The sequence below is a fragment of the Aulostomus chinensis genome, chromosome 2 (genome assembly GCF_037954235.1).
Source record: "Aulostomus chinensis isolate RoL2024-O1b breed Wild chromosome 2, RoL_Achi_v1.0, whole genome shotgun sequence".
Classification (NCBI taxonomy): domain Eukaryota; kingdom Metazoa; phylum Chordata; class Actinopteri; order Syngnathiformes; family Aulostomidae; genus Aulostomus; species Aulostomus chinensis.
Window position 1 is genome coordinate 26,624,899 of NC_141321.1, and position 21,086 is coordinate 26,645,984.

At 40.3% G+C, this 21,086-nt stretch overlaps 2 protein-coding genes across 2 annotated transcripts; one reads left to right on the forward strand and one right to left on the reverse strand.

Annotated features, from left to right (window-relative positions):
• Positions 1-2,813: 2,813 nt before the first annotated feature.
• slc7a9 (solute carrier family 7 member 9) lies at positions 2,814-11,837 on the reverse strand. Its single transcript, XM_086195318.1, has 13 exons — positions 11,729-11,837; positions 11,036-11,167; positions 10,494-10,641; positions 7,900-8,142; positions 7,618-7,743; positions 7,419-7,518; positions 6,130-6,174; positions 5,269-5,392; positions 5,018-5,121; positions 4,728-4,824; positions 4,360-4,509; positions 4,105-4,279; positions 2,814-3,643 (listed from the first exon to the last, which is right to left on the reverse strand). Exons 2-13 carry the CDS (start codon positions 11,141-11,143, stop codon positions 3,564-3,566), a joined length of 1,500 nt encoding a protein of 499 aa, XP_086051444.1. The 5' UTR covers positions 11,144-11,167; positions 11,729-11,837; the 3' UTR covers positions 2,814-3,563.
• A 2,031-nt stretch (positions 11,838-13,868) lies between these two features.
• On the forward strand, positions 13,869-20,632 carry nudt19 (nudix (nucleoside diphosphate linked moiety X)-type motif 19). Its single transcript, XM_086187792.1, has 3 exons — positions 13,869-14,770; positions 15,893-16,100; positions 16,392-20,632. The coding sequence occupies exons 1-3, from the start codon at positions 13,985-13,987 to the stop codon at positions 16,592-16,594; spliced, it is 1,197 nt and encodes a 398-aa protein (XP_086043918.1). The 5' UTR covers positions 13,869-13,984; the 3' UTR covers positions 16,595-20,632.
• Positions 20,633-21,086: the final 454 nt, after the last annotated feature.

Sequence of the window (21,086 nt, forward strand, 5' to 3'; positions counted from 1 at the left end):
ATGTGAACCCAAGACAAGAGCACTGATTTGCCATAAATTTAAAAATTTATTGCAATTTATCACAAGTAATTTTCCAACCCTGCTGATTAAGTTAACCTTTTTGTCCAACGCTCCCATCCATCTCTGACCCCTCCATCCCCAGCCACCTGAGAACCTCACACAGTAATAATTCTTCAATTTTTGCATTCCTTATTTTTTTCTAATAGACCTAAGCATTACTTGTGACAACACAAAAACAGGAACAAGCACAGCATTCATGTGTAGCGTATGTTTATTAATGACAGATGATAATGGTGTTTTTTGAAAGGTCACTGAGTGATTGCAAGGTTCCAAATGCTAATTCAGTAACTGATTGTCAAACCTCAGTAATGTCATGATAATGATATGCAGATGAGTCCTCATCAGCGCCATCTATCCATTAATGAGATCATCTTTGAATGTACTGTACGTGTGTATATATGTGTGTGTGTGTGTGTTCATTTGTGTGTGCATGTAGCAAAGTGTGCATGTATGGATCATGTGTATGATCTAAGGTTCATTCATTCACATCATCTGAATATTTAGCATATTCATTTTCAATCAGTCTTCCCGAGCTCTAATGCAAAGTTTGATTAAGACATACTCCAGTGAATAATTAACAAATGGAAGCAACTGCTTTTGATTGTCTCACAATTGGTTCACATGACCAGCTTCTTTAAGAAAACCCAGAAAACTTGTTGGCAAATATGTAGCTTACAGCAGGAGTGAGATGTAACGCCAGTGATTATTTGACCCTGCATGTCAAAGTTCTTGATTATGTCTTAAGCAAATTTGAAGGCATTTAGTACAAATGGTAACAATGTTATTTCAAAGATACCACAAAGAAGATTTAATGGGTGGAAGTGAGTTGGTTGAAACTCGGCTGGCTTTTTCTATATTCTGGAGTCACAAAGATGTTAAAAATAACATGCAAGAACATGCTAACTGCAAACAGAGAGAACATAAAACTTGCAGGTATGAACCCACAGCTTCTTGCTGTCAGGTAAGAACCTCTGTGTCTTTATGCCGTCTGAGTAGAAAGCCCATTGAAGTTAATATCTGAATGCATAACCAACCCAGAGTAACAAAATGTCAAGAAAGAACACAGTGAGTCATTCATGAAAATGTCCAACAGAGCTACGTTTTACCTCTGCTTGGGATAAATCTCTTGAGTCGCTCAGTAATGTCATCAAATCCCTGAACTTCAGCGACACTGAGCAGAGTTACTTTGCATCATCTCAAAAGCACCAACACCTCATGAAGATAGAACTTTTTTTTTAAACTTCAGAGTGCTTTTATTCTTTCTGCCCACAATGAAAATGTTGTGGGTTTTTTTTCATTCTGGAATCCAAGCACATTAAAGAGTGATGAAACAGAATGTAACCGTGTATCCCCACTGTTAAAAAGCTAATAGGAGAGTGAGCCAGGCCATTTATGTTACATGTGCACTGAATCCTAACTCCATCTTTGAGCTGGCCTCTGTCAGGGATGTCCTGCATTTTGTTAATGTCTGTAATATCTTCACGAGGGACTTGTAGAGTTGACTCTGCAGGATTACAAAGTTCTCCATGCACTCTTAGACAGAGCCAAACACGACAGGCTTGATAATCAGCTTGCTGCTTCACTTCACAGTTCCAGCCTTGTTTGGCAGACGTTACAAAGCAAATGTCCTCTCATCCACCACAGCCAATGCAGATTTACTGGAAATCAGAAAACCTTTACTTTTACACAGTGATCGCGCGTTAAGATTTCTAGTTCAAGAGAAAGTCTGAGCCACTAGATGGCAACAAACACCAACTACTGTGAACACTTAGCCATGGAGACGTTTCACTACCTACATTTCCACATCGATATTACATCCCCATGTATAAAGAACATGGAGGACCCAGCATGCCTCAAGAACCATGCTACACTGACATCTGGTGGACTTTCTTCAGGGATGTCGGTCGCTGTGATGAATAAAAGCAGTAAGGCTCATTCGTTAAATTGTATCACTCACATATAGGTGTAACTGTCAGAGTAGCCATACAGACAGGAAACAAAGCCTGAGTATTATTCATAACCCCTTGACCCTGATATCTACAGTGCACCTCTTGTAACTGACAATCACCCAGGCTTGCAGACTGACTTCCATGAATAAAGACCGTTTTTCTAGTACAGGTTGTATCTGTAATTGACTTGCTTAAACCAGCTCTTGAGTCTTCACCTTGCTGTAAAGCTGAAGTGGGATTCTGATTTATTATGTATTTTTCTCAAGAAGTATTTATTATTATACTGTGTATGTTTGCTTTTATACAACAGCAGAAACAAAATTTAAACCAGACAAGTATGTAAACCAAAAAAATCTGTTTCCATCCTTCTAAAAAAAATGTTTTAACTGAATGATGATGATTTATATTATCATATTAGTAACAGAATACTATCTTCTGATATTTTGAGACAATGATCATGAAAATCTCAAGGCAGTACAACCCTCCACTGCACCATATGTAATATTAAAATCATAATAAGAAGATATTTAGCAAGAAGCTCTGTGACTTCAAAGGATTTCTCTGACGAAGGCCATGAAGCAAAAACTGTTGCTCAAATAATAAAATTGGTCTTCACTTCAAATGTTGCTTGAGTTTTAACCTTTTGACCTCATTGTTCTTCTGCAAGCTGACTGATCTAAGAACTCACTTTGACTGTCACACTTCTATTAATGAATAGAAAAAAAATCCCAGTTTTTGCCTCAACTGATGCTGCCGTGGGCTGTGAAAGAGAACTCCATTTCCCAGCATTAAAAGCAATCTCTAAATATTTCCTAAACATGCATCGTTATTTACAGTTGTGGTTTCGAGATTTTATTCCCCTTGACAGAGAACTCTTTAGCTGAAGAAGCTGGAATCACAAATTGTTTATTTCAATATATTCATCGAGAGTGATTGATTTCATAAATGTTCCAGTATAATCCGGAGTGAAAGAGAGTAGAGACCGTTATTAAATAATGCACAGACATTATCTAAGAAATATGTTTCAGTTTACACTCCCTGGAGTGACAAAAGTAAACATGTCTCTGCATCACTTCCTAACATGATCTGCTGAGCCTTCATTTGGTTGCCTCCTTCATGCATTTCAAATGTTTACCATATCCCTTTGCTCATGTGACCATTCATCCGTATTAAAATCTTCTGGCAGCCCTCAATTGAATGATCTTTGCCTCAGTGAAAACTGTATTGCACATCAGATAGATGAGGAAATGTTAACGTGGTTGCTCAATGCTTCAGTGCTGGTTATATTGGCAATAAAAAGTTAAAATGTCTCATTTTTCAACTGTCATTAGACTGTATCTTTATTATAAATATAGAATATAAAGTATTTACAATAATTTTCTCATTAAAACAGTAGTAAAAACAGGGATTTGTTGTTTGTTTTTGTTTGTTTTTTTCAAGTTTTTGGACCCACACAACAGATCTTACCCTTGTACACAGATTCACAAACACAAGTAGCTTTTGTCATGTCAAGCTCAGTTTCATCCTTTACTGGCACCAGAACCCAACTGAAGTTCATCTGGTTGTCTCCTCTGCCCGTTCGTCCTCAGGGGGGACGACTTCCATCAGTAACTGGAGATACATGGTGATGGGCCCTAAAAATGAACAAAGGTCTCAGGTCAGGGAACGATCATTTGGAAGGGACACTCCAGTTTATGCTTTTGTTTCCTACTTTTACAATTTAGTCGTGATTAAAGGCAATCCTGGCTCATTTGTACTTCTTTTTTGTCCTAATCCAGTATGCAAACAGGTAGGCTTGTTTTTACTCTTCTACTACACTTCTGCTCTACTCTTCTTCTTCTTCTTCTTTTTCTCTATGCTTCTTTTTTGACTTCTTCCTCTTCATCTTCTACTTCTACAACAAACAAGAGTTGTCCAGGGTGCTCAATGAGCACGAAGCACAAAATGGCACAATAGATGGATTGATGAATGAACAGTTGGATGGATGGATGGATGAGAGGCTACTCTTCATTTAAAATCTTGAATGTTTTTTTTTCACTTTAATAAAGGGAACTGTTTGGAACCAGGCAGACACAACTGTGAAGGGTAAACTTACTCATGAGATTGTGAGCCCAGCTGACCTTCCAGTGGACAAATGGGTAGTAGAGGAGGAGTCCGCTGAAGATGAAGATAGTACAGTAGAGGTACTCCAGGTCTGGCTTATCAATGATGGGGGCCAGGACCAAATAGCAGGACACCAGGACCATTAGCCCTGCCAGGACAATCGGCACCTTTGGGGAATCAAACAAGTTTACATGTTTTATGTTTAACTTGTGCTGTTGTCTTTTGATCTAATCTGGGTAAACCTCACCTTCACAGGTCTATGGAGCTCCTTCCTGGTGAAGCGCATGACTATAAGCGCCAATGCCGTCAGACCGTAGAATGCCCACTGAGCAAAGCTGAAGTAGTTAATGAGGGTGTTGATGTCTGCTGGGATAATGTAGAGAATAGCCACAATACCCTAAAAGATACAACACTTTCACTTTCAGCACTTTCTACTTGATAGGAAAGGCAGTAGAATGTTTCATCTCATTTTTGTGTGTTGTTTTAAAGCAGATTTTTGTCACAAACTTTAATCAAAACACATTGAATGGTCATGCAACATCAAATAAATCACCTGATTATACAAGAATAACAAGATTAGTTTGTTATGTCGACTAATTTAAATGCAGGACTCACGTTAAATACCAGAGCAGGCAATGGGGTGTAACGCTTCAAACTAATATAGGATAAGATTTTCACCATGTGACCTTCTCGAGCAGCAGCATAAGCCAGCCTGTGACAAAGGAAAGACAAAATGTGGGGGTATTTTTTTGTTTTCAAATTTGTATCCCTTTCCTGTTTTCACTCAGTGCACACCATTAAAGTATGTGTATACACACACACACACACGCACGCACGCACGCAGGCAGAGAGATTTCTTCGTTAGCTTCTGCATTTTTAATAAAGTTCCCTTAGGTCTAAGTTACCTGCCAGCAGTGAAGCAGCTTCCATTGGCTGAGCCAAACGTGGAGAAGACAACAAAAAGTGGAATAATCCAAGACAGGGGGTAAAGTACTCGATCTCCAAAAGTCTAAAAAAGTTATTTAAAAATAAAACTCAGAAAAAAAACAGAGGAACATTTTTAAATAGAGTCCAAACAAGACATTTACAAGCTTCGATTTTCACATGCAAAACTGACATGAACATTCATGAATGTTGGATATCAGTTTATTGTTACCACGGCAACGGCTGGAGACAACAGTAGTTCAGTGGTGGTCATGACAGTGAAGTAAGCGACGTTGACCAACACGTAGCACACAGACACAAGAGGGATCCCGATCAGGATGGCCAGTGGCAGGTTCCTGGGGCCAATTAAAGGTATAGTCAGTAATTCTGGAGAAAGATTTTTAACATTGCTTTTGCAGAAGCTCCACCTCCTAAATTCATGGATGCACATTACCAAACAACGTACACACTCCTGTCAAAAGAAGCTGGAAACAGCTCACCAATCAAGTTCACTGAGGATTTGCTACATCTGTGTTTATTCAAATTATTGGAATAAATCAATTGTAAATGAACTGTCTGTTTCCTCTTTTTTTTGGTCAAACGTTCTGAGGAATTTGAGAACGTTTTGGTGCATTATGCCGTATCATAAAAAGCAAAATGGGCGTCAAAAGGCCTTGATGGAAACATGGCCAGTGATAGCAATGTCGTTAGGTGGAAAATTGAACATGGACTCTCTCAGCTGACGCCATCTGATTTCTGACTTTCTGGTCATCATTTCTACAGCCACTTCAATCTAAATATAGTATTTTTTTATCAGCAACTTGCATTTTACCGGTTACTTTTCTTGACTGCACTGTAAGCGAACTGTTACTAGATATTCCCTGAATACTGCAATTGGTGTGTTGCATTAGAGTCAGGGACTGCACTTTCAACAAAATAAATGTTAAAAAAAAAGTGTAACACTGGGTATTGTGATTCAACAGAAATATGTTTTTCTCAACACGTCTGCATAAATAAAGTTCCATAAATGCAGTGAAAAGAATCAGGTGTGGTATATAGTAAAGGAACCTCTTGAATTTTTACTTTTTTATACCTGAATGGGTCTTTCAGTTCCTCTGTGATGAAATTCAGCTGGTTCCTAAGAGAAAATAGGAAGTGGGGGAAAATGGAATATATGAGTCACTCTCAAAGGTGTTAATGCTGCCATACAATAAGATATATGACTAACTCTGATCTTTAATCAAGTGTTTTTCCCCTAAGAGACTATTATTCCCTACTTGTAAGGACTTGCTCAGCCAACCAGACAGACCCAGTTTTTCCTGCAGTAACGACCATATGTGAGGGAATCACTGGAGCCCCCCTTAGCATCTAAAATGTTCCTGACATATGGTTTTCTCACACACTTTGCCCTCTAATTTGCTATGTTGAAGATTTGAAGCCTGGCACTTCCGCTGTGATCTTCCATGACATAAAAATAAAAGTGCATCAATCACATGACCCCACTTCACCCTTTCAGAGAGAACCCAGATTGACCTTACAAAAGCAGAAATCTGGCGACAGTTTTAGACCAAACACTCCTGTGAAGAGGAGATTAGGAGGCAGGCCAAGCAGACTAAGCAGAGACAAAAATAAGTTAACACAGTTTAACCAGTGCATCCTTTTTATATACTGTGGGTAAATAGAGACTATTGACTAACTAATAGAGGTTAAAACAGGTAAACTGTCTGTGCCTGCATCCAAGGATCAGGAAATTAAAGCAGCATGTCAACACCCTCAAGGCTCAGGATGGTCATGGCAACTGAGGAGAGAGCATTTACGCTTCTGCGGCGGTCTGGCTGCATCGCGCTGCAGTTACAACAAAGACTTGCTGGGTGGCAGTAGGACCTCCGCACTACTGTACTGCATTTCCCCCTGCTCATTAAAGCAATGGAACGTGAAATGGAGCAAGTTGTTTTGAACTTTGAATACTGTTGAGCAACAGCTACATTAATTGAAATATATATGTACTGAAAAACACTCAGAGAAGGAGGAGGAAATGGTGTAGAAGTGAAGTAAGTGTGTGGAAATGCGCAGAAGGAAATGTGAAGCCAGGAAGTGGACACCTGTTGTGTTGCTGTGCAGTTGTGGGTGAAATACATCAGGTACATCTGTGATGCAACGTAATGGTTGATTATAATCAACTTGAGCTGCTACACTGACCACAATGGCTCCACATGATGGATCTGTATTGTTAAATGGCTGCTATAGTTTGGTCTATCTAGAAACAACTACTGGAAACAAACAGTTTTTATTACTTAAAGAAATGTTTCATTGGATCAGAGGTAACGCGAAGGAACGGTAGATTTTTTTCCACATCAATCAACAATTTTAGGGAAGTGTTACCATCCATCATAAGCCCAAAGCCCGTTATAGAATGCAAGTCCGATTGCTCCAATAGACGCTGATGTGCCATCGAAAGCATTTGAAAAGGTTTCTGTATTTCCTGGACACAAAGACAAATATGTGCTAGTTATTTATTACAACTGAGTGTTTAGCAAGGGGGACACACGTTTTAAAGCCACTAGTAGAGCATAAAGCTCACCTTGCGCCAACAGAACAATGCCAGCTCCAGCTATGATTACAATGATGACAAGTTTGGCTCCAGTGAAGAAATTCTGCATGAAGCTCGCTAGTTTGACACTCAAACAGTTGACGGTGACGATTAAAACTAAGAAGACAAAATTAACAATATTATACAATATCACCAACACATTAATTGAGCCAGCATCTATTAATTATAAAAGCTTTAGCTAAGGGCAGTGTAGTTTTTAACAACTCCATAAGAAATGTACCACTTTTAACTCACAAGTATTGCAGTACTTACTTATGGCTGCTGCCGACAGACTCTTGGTAACAACAAGAGGAGGAGAGCAGCCAGGGTAAAAAGGGGCGGAGGCATATTCTGCAAAACTCAGTGTGATGATGGCGAAGGAGGAAGGTTTCAACACCATAACAGTGGTCCAGGAATAAAGGTAGGCCACGAGGGAGCCAAAAGCCTCCATTAGATATGGATACTCTCCTCCAGATTTGGTGATCATGGTGCCAAGCTCAGCATAGCATAGTGCTCCTGTGTACACACACACACACACAGAGAGAGAGAGAGAGAGAGAGACAGAATAAAGATGTAAAACAAACTGACGAGGGACTTTTATAATTGCTTCTGTTAGGAGTTTCCAAGAAAGTTCGAAACTTCCTTCCACACCCACAAACTCTGCCAAACACCCTGAAAGTCAAAGCTCTTTACAGCGTAAATCTGTGTTAAGAACATTATCCCCCAGCACAATGATTATTTTATCAAATTATTTTGTTTCTCTTATGATTTAGTCTACTGGTGATGATAATCTCTGATGAAATATAATCATTTTAATTCCTGCTTTCTCTATTTGAAATGAAAATATATTTCTTCAACAGACCTTAGAAATAAAGTACTGGCAACAAGTCGATATTCATTTTTGGAAGCATTTTTTATTTTCTTAGATTTAATCATATTCTGTGTTTTCTTGAGGATAGGTCAGCATGATAAGGTGTGCGCAGAAAAACGTATGGTAGGAACTTGTGGTGTGACACAGAAGGTATTTCCTTACAGCAGGAGTAGGGAACCATGTACCATGGAGGGCCGTGTGTATGCAGGTTTTCCTTCTAACCTAACACTTCAACAGGTGATTTCACTGATTAACACACTTCTGCGGCTAAAAGTGTGTTAATCAGTGAAATCACCTGTTAAAGTGTTAGGTTGGAAGGAAAACCTGCATAGACACGGCCCTCCATGGCACATGATTGCCCACCCCTGCTTTATGGTGTTGCCAATGATTACACTGCTGCTTGTAAACGGACCTTTTATGCTGCTAGATAAATATTTACCACCTCTTACTTAAGGAACAAAGTCCCCATTTAACAATTCCTTAGAAATTTGAACACACAAAGACATCATTTTTGCACAAGCTTCTAAAGAGACACTTTGCGAGGTGTAAATCTTTTTCGGTCAAAGCATCACGACAGTCACGTCTACTGATAAACACAAAAACACTGACTCAGCCGTTCAACTGCCATCAGATTTACTGCAGGGGTCCATTATTTTAGCGTACCATTTTCTTCTGCAAGTGTTCTTTCGGTGACGCAATATTGTCCAGTAAATCCTTCAAGCGAATCCGGTCTTTACAAGGACAGAGGACTAAAGACATGTGCTGAAAGCAAAAAACAATTACTTTGCCTGACAGACATTTGGAGTTGTATTCTAATGATCTCCAGAGCAGGTGTCCCTCCATATTCATGAGGCTTATTGAGTTAATTAGGATTGTGTATTGCTTGTCAGACTCATAAACAGTAAAGGATTCTTGTATGCGGTCTCATATATCTCGGTAGATGCTTTTGTCTGTGCACGCATGTTTCAAGCAGTCCATATTCATTCACCAGCAACTTCCTTAAAGAGGCAACTTGTTTATGATGTTTACCCATTGCAGGTGACAGGTGAGTGACCTGGTTTGGATCATTTGATGTTTGTTAAGAATAAAATATTTACTTTTTTATATCGTTTCAAGATTGCTTTGACCTTGGTCATGACTGTGATGTCATTTGCGAGAGAGAAAAACACTGCGGGGAGCCGAAGATCTACAGACACTGAGCTACCCTTGTTATAAGGACATTGAATGACACTGAAGAACATTCTCTGATTGAATACAGCAGGAGACAACACACTGATTTATAGTTTAGATAATCCGTGCTATGTGTCCTAGATTGTGTGAAATTCATTGGCAGTGACTGAAACCTTACGAAGATAAATACAATACAACGGTGTCCTTGTCACTTTTTTGTCCGATCAGATCAAAAATAAAGGCCTACAAACTCCCCTGCACAGAAAATGTCTTACACCCTGAAAGATACAGTTAAATTTAAATCTTTTAGTTTGTACGGCACACGAGGAACAGAACACAAAAACCCTGACCAAGACACATGCCCCTGCTGCTGGTTGTTGTTTCATCATTTGTAGAGATAAAGGTAACTTCAAGCCATGCAATCAGTTTGCTTCAACAACAGTGCTCATCATGTCAGGAGTTAAGTCTTATTTAGAATCTGAGAAATGTGCTCCCAGCGAAACAGTTTCACACTACAGACTATGTGTGATTAATATTTTGTGATTATTCCAACTTACAGTCAAAGTAATCGTTCACATTGTAGCCAAATTCCTTTTTTTTAACCAGCAGCCTGCTTGTTATGTTTTGCCCACAATCATATCAGGGGCTAAAATGTCAGACAACTTTGACCATCATGGAATGAATTAAAATTTGCAAAGCTCCAAATAAAATATGATTTTATGAGTTCCATCAGAAGGCCCGTCATGACTGTGTTATTGTATTATTTCATGCTGTCTGTGTATTAAAATACTTGGAGCCATCTGAAGTGATCATTTCAGTTTCTCACCCAGAGTGGATAAAACACCACAGGCGGCCCAGATGAGGAGGCAGGGCCCCACAGCTCCGGAGTACAGTAGAACAGCCTTGGGGGAGATGAAGATGCCCGAGCCGATCATCGTGCCCACTATCAGACAGACGCCACTCAGCAGACCAACCTGAGCACCGACAGACAGAAGAGCACCAGACGTGTTGCTTTCTCAGTGAAAGCTTTCATCTGTACACTGTTTGATACCTCAAGTTTTCACCGGCAACTTCTGCTTGTACATGTTTCAGGTTTAATTATGATTAGAGTTAGGAATCATAGTGGTTTATCGAGAGAAAGTCTTTCACTCCCCTTCCGTTCACCTAAGGGTGTAGGAGGATTATAGGTCCTGTGCAGTAGCAATGAGGGAATCATTGGTGAGTGGCACTGCCTGGTACTCAGTCCCAGCCCCCATTACTGCAATTAAATATGGATGGTGGGATCCTACTTTGTGAACACCTAATAAGACTCATTCTCATGGACCTGCACACGCGCAGAGAGGGAAACAGACACATTCACACGGTCACCTCTTTTTGAAGCACAGCGGCCTTCACAGGCTGCTGCTGCTTGTCTCTAATCTGAGAATCAACACTGTGGCCAGTGGACCCATTCTGGGACTCCTTCCTCATCCTCATGCTTCTTTCATCAATTTCAGGTTGCTGACGCGCCAGAAAACACAAAAGATGAGCAAATGGGTTAAATATTGACTTTTACTAGACAAACTGCATCAATTCTACTGTTTGTTGTCATTGTAAGAGTGTACAAAGCACGACTTGATTTAGCTGATAGATAGATAGATAGATAGATAGATAGATAGATAGATAGATAGATAGATAGATAGATAGATAGATAGATAGATGATAGATAGATAGATAGATAGATAGATAGATAGATAGATAGATAGATAGATGATAGATAGATAGATAGATAGATAGATAGATAGATAGATGATAGATAGATAGATAGATAGATGATAGATAGATAGATAGATAGATAGATAGATAGATAGATAGATAGATAGATAGATAGATAGATAGATAGATAGATAGATGATAGATAGATAGATAGATAGATAGATAGATAGATAGATAGATAGATAGATAGATAGACCTTGAGTAAAAATATTTGAATCTGACAATGGCATTGTCAACATAATATGAATAAATGTTTCAATATGAATAAATATTTCAACATTTGTATTTTTATGTTGTTTTACTTACATTGTACCCGCTCTAAAACCACCTCAGGGATGCTCCATGAACCATGAATGTAGCTATTTCCAAATACAGGTCCAGTGAGCCAAGTTAAGTGAAGGGAGGCAGGAATTCTGGATGCAAATGAAAACCTGTGGCTCCCTGTGACTGAGCACACTCCAGTGGTGGGAGGTTTCCTCATCTGATTGGACATGCCTGCTGGCCTTGTGCGAAAGGGAGGTGGTTTCATTCAAGAAAAGTGCCAATGATGTTTTAGTTTTTGTGTTCATGAAACTGGTCATCAAAACTCAAAGGAGAGAGGGGATTTTTTAATTATGACATATACAGACATATATATATATATATATATATATATATATATATATATATATATATATATGACTCATCAAATTGACTTTCAAAGTGACTCATCATAGAAAAACAAGTGGAGTGTCAAGTTACAGTTACAGTTTTTATTGTCAACAGAATTTTGTGACAGTCCTGTCAAGATGCTACTAGAGGTCACAAAGGCAGATGCAGCTGAGATATTTCACTCAGAGTTTTTAATAACAACGTGACATATTAAGGGCAGTTTCAAGTATCAGCAGAAAGACATCTTCCTTATCTAGCTTTGCCTCTCCGACTTCCTTCACAATGCCTCCTTTGATAAGGATACTTGAAACCACTGTGTGTGTGTGTGTGTGTGTGTGTGTGTGTGTGTGTGTGTGTGTGTGTGTATGTGTGTGTATTATATTCTCTTTCTACTCCGTGGCTCATTTCTTTTCTTCAAAAATGCCTTTCTGCTTGAAAAGTCACATTCTCATCTTTCGTACATACAGCAGCCAGTATTTACTACTTGCTGACTATTGCTTCTCAATGAGGGCTGTGAGTGGGGCTGCATGAGTTAAGAAAGAGAAAAGTTTGATTTTTGAAATGAGAAAATACATTTTGCACATGCATGGGTTTATTTATTCATTTTTGCATCAAAGATAAAAAAAAATGGGCTTCATTGTTGTGGTCGGAGTGAATGAGTATATGCAATATTAGAAACATACCAAAAGGGAACTTATTTGAAACTTGCAACTGAAGTAGTTTAACCATGTCTTTAAAAGCTTGTAATATACTGTATACATATCTATACAATACAAAACATTGCAGCAGACATATTCACCATAGACAGCCAACATCGCCTGATCTGCGAGAGAACATAGGTATTTGAACTCAGTAACCCTGACAAAACAGACTTTCTGACCAAAACAGCAGCGCAAGTTTCAAGTTCACTGGGGCTTAAGATGTGACTGAGGGCATTTATGTAAAGTAGCAAACTCAGTCTTGTTAATCTTGTGTATTTAGAGCACCACATATCAGATTCCTGAAAATTTTTGCTTTCATTCTTCATCCTGTATATTCTATTAATTATTTTAAAAAACGATTGTAGCTGATTATGCCAAAGTACAACCATACATATTTTCCTAAAATGCATTACACAATTCTATTTCTGTCAACAAAAATATTTTTTGAATGAGAAAGACAAACACAGGTTTAGTATGAAATAGGGTTTTATCCAATGTTGTGCCTATTCTATTACTATCAAAGGAGACTGAGGGTGTGAGAGTGGTACAGCTGAAGAGTGGAACACTAAAAACAAAAAGATATTATGAATAGTATAAAAAAATCTGTACTATTAATTTCTGATTCACAAATGTGTTTCTCAGTGGTGCAGTGGTCAGCACTGTCGCCTCACAGCAAGAAGGTTCCGGGTTTGAGTCCTGGCTCAGGCACAGGATCTTTCTGTGTGGAGTCTGCATGTTCTCCCTGTTCCTGAGTGGGTTCTCTCCAGGAACTCTGGCTTTCTCCCACAGTCCAAATGTGTTTCTAACAGTATCATTGGCTGAATAAATGTTACCCTTATTTGAGGTAATGTGAAATTGTTAGCCATTTTGTCAGACTTGTACAAAATTAAAATATTGAAAGTTTTTTGGGTTGTGTGTGTTTTTTTAGACGACAGTCTTGATTCGTCCCATGTATTGTGCATATTCCAAAAAGCTCCAGTTCTTTAAAATAGCAAATGGGAACAAAACAAACTGTGCAGCGAGCATTTATTCAGCAGCCTGCAACTCTGAGTCATCCCGCCGGTAGGTGGCGGTAGCAGCTCAGGACAGGCGTACACGACTCCTTTACATGTCACTTCCACCAAAAAAAGTGCGACCCCGAAGGAGGACGAACGAGTAGTTCATAACTTCCAGATGCTTTTGGGGAACATTTCGAGATCTTGTTTTTAAGATGAACACCGCGCTGAAGCACTGGAAGGAGGCTGCCACCCTCATAGTAGCCGCGGGTCACCGCTTCGGCGGGGAAACGCTGTCGTCCAGGACGCCGCTGTCAGCTGCTGGCTCGCCGCTGGGCAGCAGTTTCAGACGGGCACAGCTGCCGGACGAGTCCTGCTATGATTATAAGGTTTTAATGCTGAAAAGAAGTAGTAAAAGTGGATACTTACCCAATGCTTACGTGTTTCCCGGCGGCATGGTGGACTCCTCGGACTTCTCGAGTGAATGGTTGGACATTTTTAAATCTTTCCTTGCCACTCCTAATTTTGGTTTGAGAAGTGTCAGGCAAACGCCGGAGACCAGACCAATAATCTACGCTACTGACCGACGGAAACTCGGTTCTGCCATCCCGGGAGAGGTCGCCTTCCGGATCTGCGCCTTAAGGGAGACGTTTGAAGAATCGGGGGCTCTCCTGTTTGTGCCCAAAACAGAGGAGGGGAGTCTTTTACAGCGCATAAATGACAGGTGTTCCACTGATGAAATAATCCACCACAGACTAGATGAACTGTGTAGTAGTGAAGTCATCAAATGGAGGACTCTGGTGATCCAAAACCCATCCAACTTCATCCGAATGTGCAGAGAGTTGGAGGTGTTGCCCAACATCTGGGCTCTACACGAGTGGAGCAACTGGCTGACACCCATACGTGGGTTCAGTAGGAGGTTTGACACTGCTTTCTTCATGTGCTGCCTGCAGGAGCCCCCCCACACAGTGCAAGATGAGAAGGAAATTGTGCACTGTCAGGTGATACATAAATAAAAGCAATGTGTTGCATGTGAATCTTTAATGCAGGTGCGGAGACAGAAGGGTGGCCTTGAATACTCTCATATCTGAGTGGCCACCTCAAGCTGTTTTTATTGCAGAAACAATGCCGGCTCTACTATTTTGCCAATGGGAATGGAGCTTAATTTTCTGTCATGGTCCATTGTCTCCCCTGAAGTAGCCTCGCCCCCCTGTAAAATTTGACTCCCAACACCGTTCTCTAGCCAGGTAAACTTGGAATATATTGAATGAATTGTGTCAAATATTGGGTGAAGTCTGATGAACTCTCAGGTAAGCAGTCGTATCCGGTACTGCTGGATTGACAGGTACTTGACCCTGCTAGGCCACACAAGCCTCATTCCTTTCATTTGTAATAATTTCGCACACCTTCCCTCGAGACGCCACCATGCCCTCAATTAGTCGGATTTTCCCTCCAACGTAGATTTGCCCGGTCGATTCTTACCACAGCAATTGAAACCGACACACTAGGGTAACATCTTTGAAGCACACCAGGTCAGAACCCCTGTGCACTTTGTCGCTATCCCGCCTTTTGGCCACGTGACACAAATAGTGAGTTCTGGCTCACCTGACCTGCTGTACAAGCTCCTCGTCTCACATAACTTGATCTCCCTCCGTCAAGCTCAGGAGTAACAAGCCTTGTACCTGCACTGTAAATACATGGAGATGAAACTCGTAAAAACAGGACTCCTTTTGAAACAATGGCTACCAGACATGAATATATCAATAAAAGTATTTATCACAACAGACATTTTGTAGGAGAACCACAGGTGTTAATTGAAAGATGAACGCGTCAGAGCATTAAAAGCTGTATTTTTTTAATTTGGGAAACACTGGAAAAAAATACAAAATACAGATAACAACATAATGTTCTTGTTAATTAAAAACATGTAGTGATGGCGACTGGTAATGTTACAGATTATGTTATTGGTTAAAAAAGGTTCCTGTCTCACCGTTGAAGCAAAAATCCTACCCTGTGATCCGGGTCTGCCATGTAATATATGGCAATCACTGCACTTGATGAGTTCTACAGACATTGTGCAGTATGAGCTCTAACAGTAGCATCTGAACCTCTCTGTGTTGCAGTGGTCCACGCCCTCAGAAGTCCTGCAGAGCTACCAGGCACGGAAGTTGTGGACCAGCGTTCCACAGTTCTATGAGCTCGGTCGCTTGTGCCACTTCCCATTGCTGAATGACCTCAACAATTTTGCATGTCTGCGTGCCGCCGAGGGCTGTGAGCAGTGGCTGCCAGTTATTCTCCCCAAGGGTGATCACGTAATAGGAATGCTGCCAGGTGCTGGTCTCACTCGGCGAAGCTTCTCAAACTCTTCCTTTAGATTTGACGATGCATGGCTTGTGGTGCACTTATATAACTGGAATATGAAGTGAGGGTTAGGGTTAGTGAGGATGAGTTGGTGTTAGGTCAGAGTTAATAATTTATGATTGAAAAAGCCATGTATCGACTGGAATCATTGCTCTTTCTGTGAGTGATTGTTTTTTCTTTGTGGAAACAGAGTGTTGAGTGGTTTATCCTCACTGTATCATTTTATTAACAAATGAACATCACTCCTCCCCCCCCCCCCAGGTGACGAACTTTACCCAGTGAAGATTTCCAGGGAGGCAGGGGACGACACAGACCCTCAGCAGGAGGAACCTGGAGATGGTTATGCCCTGAACCGCTTCCTGGTGACGGACTCGTACGTCAGAAGCATACAGACCACCGTCACACCCAAGTACAACCAACTGCTGCCTATTGTTGGGACATACGACTTTAAAAGTGAGCTTTGACTCACCTGACCTGCTGTAGAAGCTGCCTACCTCCTTCAGTCATAAAACAAGACAAGTTTACTTTTTTATTAACTATTGATACAAACCGTGGAATTTTTCACAGCCACTGTCCAAAATATGACTTGTGGCTGTTGTCATCTTTTTCATAGTGCCACTGAAATACCTTCACTCCATTCTGAAAGCGAACAACATATACAACAATTGGACATCATAAAATGCAACACATTATTTTAAGACTGTCCTTGAAGTTCAAGTTATGTTTGACCTTTATGGAACTTCACATTGATGTATAAAGTGTAACATACAGTATGTCTTGTCCTGGCTAAAGGCACTGGAAAAATTGAATAATAGAGTTTATTTTATTTTGGATTGTATGATCAAAAAAAGTTAACCTCTCAATGACTCCCTGTTCGGTGTCCTGTACCCATGAAGATGTTCTCCCCCTTTGATAAGCACAAGGTGAACAGCAAAACTGTTCCAAAACTTCAGTTTACAAACTCTCAAAATCATCATCCACTACAGTCCACAGCTTCTTTATTCAGCCATATACTCAATAATTGTCAGAGGTTTTGGTTACGGGCCCAAAATGAGAATACTATCTTGATATTTAGCCAACGATAACAGTTTTGATAGATACGACAGTGTATTGCAAGACACTGCAATGACAATTCGTCACATTATCAGATCACAAAGTCAAAAGGTGATTAGAGAACCTGTTTATTAAAGATATTAAAAAAAATTAAGAAATTGGTCTGTCAGTGTATTGTAAATGGAAATAACACAATTCTATTGCGCCATTATTTTACTTCATCCCTTCTTAGGGGTTTTCAGTCCAAAGTTAGCTTGTAACCATAGAAACATACCTGCTGTATCAAAGGAATTTGGAGACGCTACCTGCAGCTAATTGGTGAGGTGTGTGTCATGATGGGGCTTCTCGGTGGGAGCGTGTGTGTCTGTGGATGAGGCGCTGCGGGGCACCCTCCCTCACTCCTCTGGGAGTCTTCCCTGCTAGTAACTCAGAAGAAATAATCTCTGTCAAATGGGTTGTACCCTGTGTCTGCCATTTAGAGATTGATTTATTATTAAAGGAATCAATCAATTCATTATTAATTTGATCTTTTTACTGATGCTGTCTCAAACTGATCTTTGGTGATTTACTCAACAGCATCGCTGCAGTCACTGGTGCAGATCTGTAACAGCACTCAGTGAACACATTGAATTCAATTGAATAAAGTGAAGGGATGCTCTACACATTGTACCGTCCAGTTCTGGCATAATAATGCAGACACTAAGAACCTGGCAGTTTTAGTTCAACAATCGCGTGCTGTCGCTCAACTGAAGACTCGCTGGTTCAATCCTCACTTCCCCCAGTGACCATGTCAAAGTGTCCTTGAGCAACATACTGAACCCCTGATTGCTCCGGATGGCCCTGTGACAGACTGGTGACCCATCCAGGGTGAACCCACCTCTTGCACGATGTCAGCTGGGATAGGATCCAGACCCCCGTGACCCTTAACAGATAAGCAGTATAGAAAATGGATGGATGGATTAATTTATTCTAAATAAGTGTTTACTTGAGTTTCCCATAGAATATTACTTTTATAATTCCATTTAAAAGCTACAGAGCAACAAGTCGACTGATTAGTCGAAAACATCGTCCGACATTCGTTGCTGCATTCTACATCAGAGTTTCTCACTGGATGAATTAAAAGCAATTTTTCGGGAATGTTTATCACATCACCCAATCTACCATCTGACCTCTACATCATAAAATTTCCCGTCTTGCAATGTAGCCGAAAGAAAAAAACTGACTCATCCATTCAGCTCGTGATTTAGAACCACACCAAACTTTTTGCGTAATTCAGCCTGGCGATTTTTACGTAATCCTGGAAATAGATATCAGCCTATTCTTCCCCCAGACTTTCATCATCCCGCCGGGGGTTCAGTTTCACAGGATTCAGTAAAACTGTTCTCAAGTTGCAGTGATGACTGTGGTTACAGGGGCAAAAAGGGGAAAGAAAAAAAAAAGTGCAAAATTCTCCATTTCTCAAAGGCCCCCCTATCTTGTTCAATGATTGACTGAAATATGAAGCCAAACCTTCAAGGCGCATGAAGGATATTTAAGAATCTGTTGCAAAAATAAACACCACCACGGGAAGTTAGCAACAGCAATCAAAAACAAGTGACCCAGCTTTGACCAAGTTTTACTGGATTTGGTGAAACTATTTTGCAGAAGTAGAAACACACTTTGGCATTGACAGTTTCATTTTTAAACTGAGTCCCTCAATGAATGTAATCTGTCATTACGGTGCTTTTCTGTTTTTAAAGGTTCCCTCATGTCACGATGACCTGACATTTTATTCTGAAATGACGATGAAGCACACTATAACAGTTCAGCACCTCTCTGTCTGACTTTAATTTGTATGGCACATTTCAACTGTCAGCATGCCCTCCCGGGTCCTCGCTGCCCTCCTCTGTCCTCCCGCTGCACCTCTCTGCCTCAGAATGTTTAATGTGGAGGATGATGGCAGCGTCGCATGGGAGCAGAGTTGAAACAACACGACTCAAGCTTCTGTGCTGTGGAGAGTCAATTGTGGGTTTCTATGGCAACGCACAGCCTTGGAAACCCACTATCTTGGTCCAGATGAGATGATGATGCAGTTGTCTGTCTGCCAAGTGTGTAGCTGATGTCTCTATGAACAAGTCTGCTTAATTTATTTGTTTCTAAGCAACAGAGTGAGAAAAATAAATGGCTCTGTCATGCATAAAATAAAATATCTCCAGTCAGTAGGATGAAAGTGGATTTACTCACCTCTGAATGGCCCAAGGTCAATGTTTATGCGCGATGAAGCGCATATTTAAAAACTTTAATACTGCGGCTATTTTGAGAAACCACTTACATTGCAGAGATTGCAACAACAAAAAAAAGTCATTACAGCACACTGGAAAGTTGGGTTAAAGTAGACTTGCTCCTGATATGTCATGGACAAGTGCAATGTCTTAGAAGTTTTCATCTCGTCCACTATTTAAATCCCTACCCTTTCTTCCCCATGTTTAATTAATCATCTGTATATTTTTGGATCTCTGAGATCTCTAGATGACAGTGTAACTCTGTCAGAAATTTCACCGTGAACAGAGCTCGGTGCCTCTGTGAAAATGACAGCAAAGAGAGACAAGATGTCAGAAAATCGACTCTAAATCCCGCTTGAGTACGCCATGCAAGTGATTTTTACCAAAATCCTGCACTGATCTCTCTCAGCTCCTTCCTTCAGCAGTCCAGTTGTCTAGCATGTTTCCAACCCACAGTGGCTAAGAAGAGAAGGATAATTTAGGGCTAAACAGTAATGAGGTATGGAGAGAGAGGCAAGCCTGCTGAATAATCATGTTATGCCCGAAAAATACTATATGTCTATAATCGTGCAATTTTTTTTTAAATATTAAAAGAGTATAATGTTTTGTGTGCAAGTGCAACCATTTGCTTTTATCAGGGTCTGGCTTCTTCTTTTGGAGGGTAGAGATTAAATTTGGTCTTTTGAGATTATTACATTAATTGTAAAGCCTGAATTAAGACTGAGTGCTATTTAAATGCCACGTACCATTATAGATTAATAGGGGAGGTCATTCTCTCAATATGGAACTACTTTAATGGGCAACTGCTGAGCTGCAAGCAATTACATCTTATATTACGGTCTTAAATTACAGTCTTTTCATTAAAGAATTCACATAGAAGCTTTTATTCAGAAATGAATTGCTGGTAACTTCCTGTAGAGCTGCGCTGTTGATGAAACATGCAGACAAAAAAGTAACTGATGTCAATACAAGACAAACATTTTAAGTGACAGAGGAGAGGCACCAGATCCTCTCAGATATTCAATATTGGCAATGAAATAGTTTTCCTTATCATTATGTGATATTAATACCTGCAAACTTTTAATACCATTTGGTCCTGATCTTTTTTTTGTACACTATAGACCCTCATGAGAAGAAAAAGAAGACAATAAAATACATTCTTCAGGAAAGCTTGGAGGAAGAAGATTTTTTTTAAGTTTTTGAGAGTGAGCATAACCATAGAAACAATAAGCAAAAGTAAAGAATACATTTTTGAACAAACACTAAGAGAGGTCCTGTGAAGGGGGAGAGGAACTTGTACGGAACCTCCTTTCCCACCTGAGCAGGAAAAAACAAAGTGGGGATGGAGGGAGGTGGCATGGTGGTGCAGTGGTCAGCACTGTCGCCTCACAGCAAGAAGGTTCCGGGTTCGAGTCCCGGCTCCAGCACAGGATCTTTCTGTGTGGAGTCTGCATGTTCTCCCTGTTCCTGTGTGGGTTCTCTCTGGTACTCCAGCTTCCTCCCACAGTCCAAAGACATCAAGAGGGGACGAGGCTGATTGATACTCTAAATTGACCGTAGGTGTGACTGTGAGTGTGAATGGTTGTCTGTCTTTATGTGTTGTCCCTGTGATGGACTGGCGACCTGTCCAGGGTGAACCCAG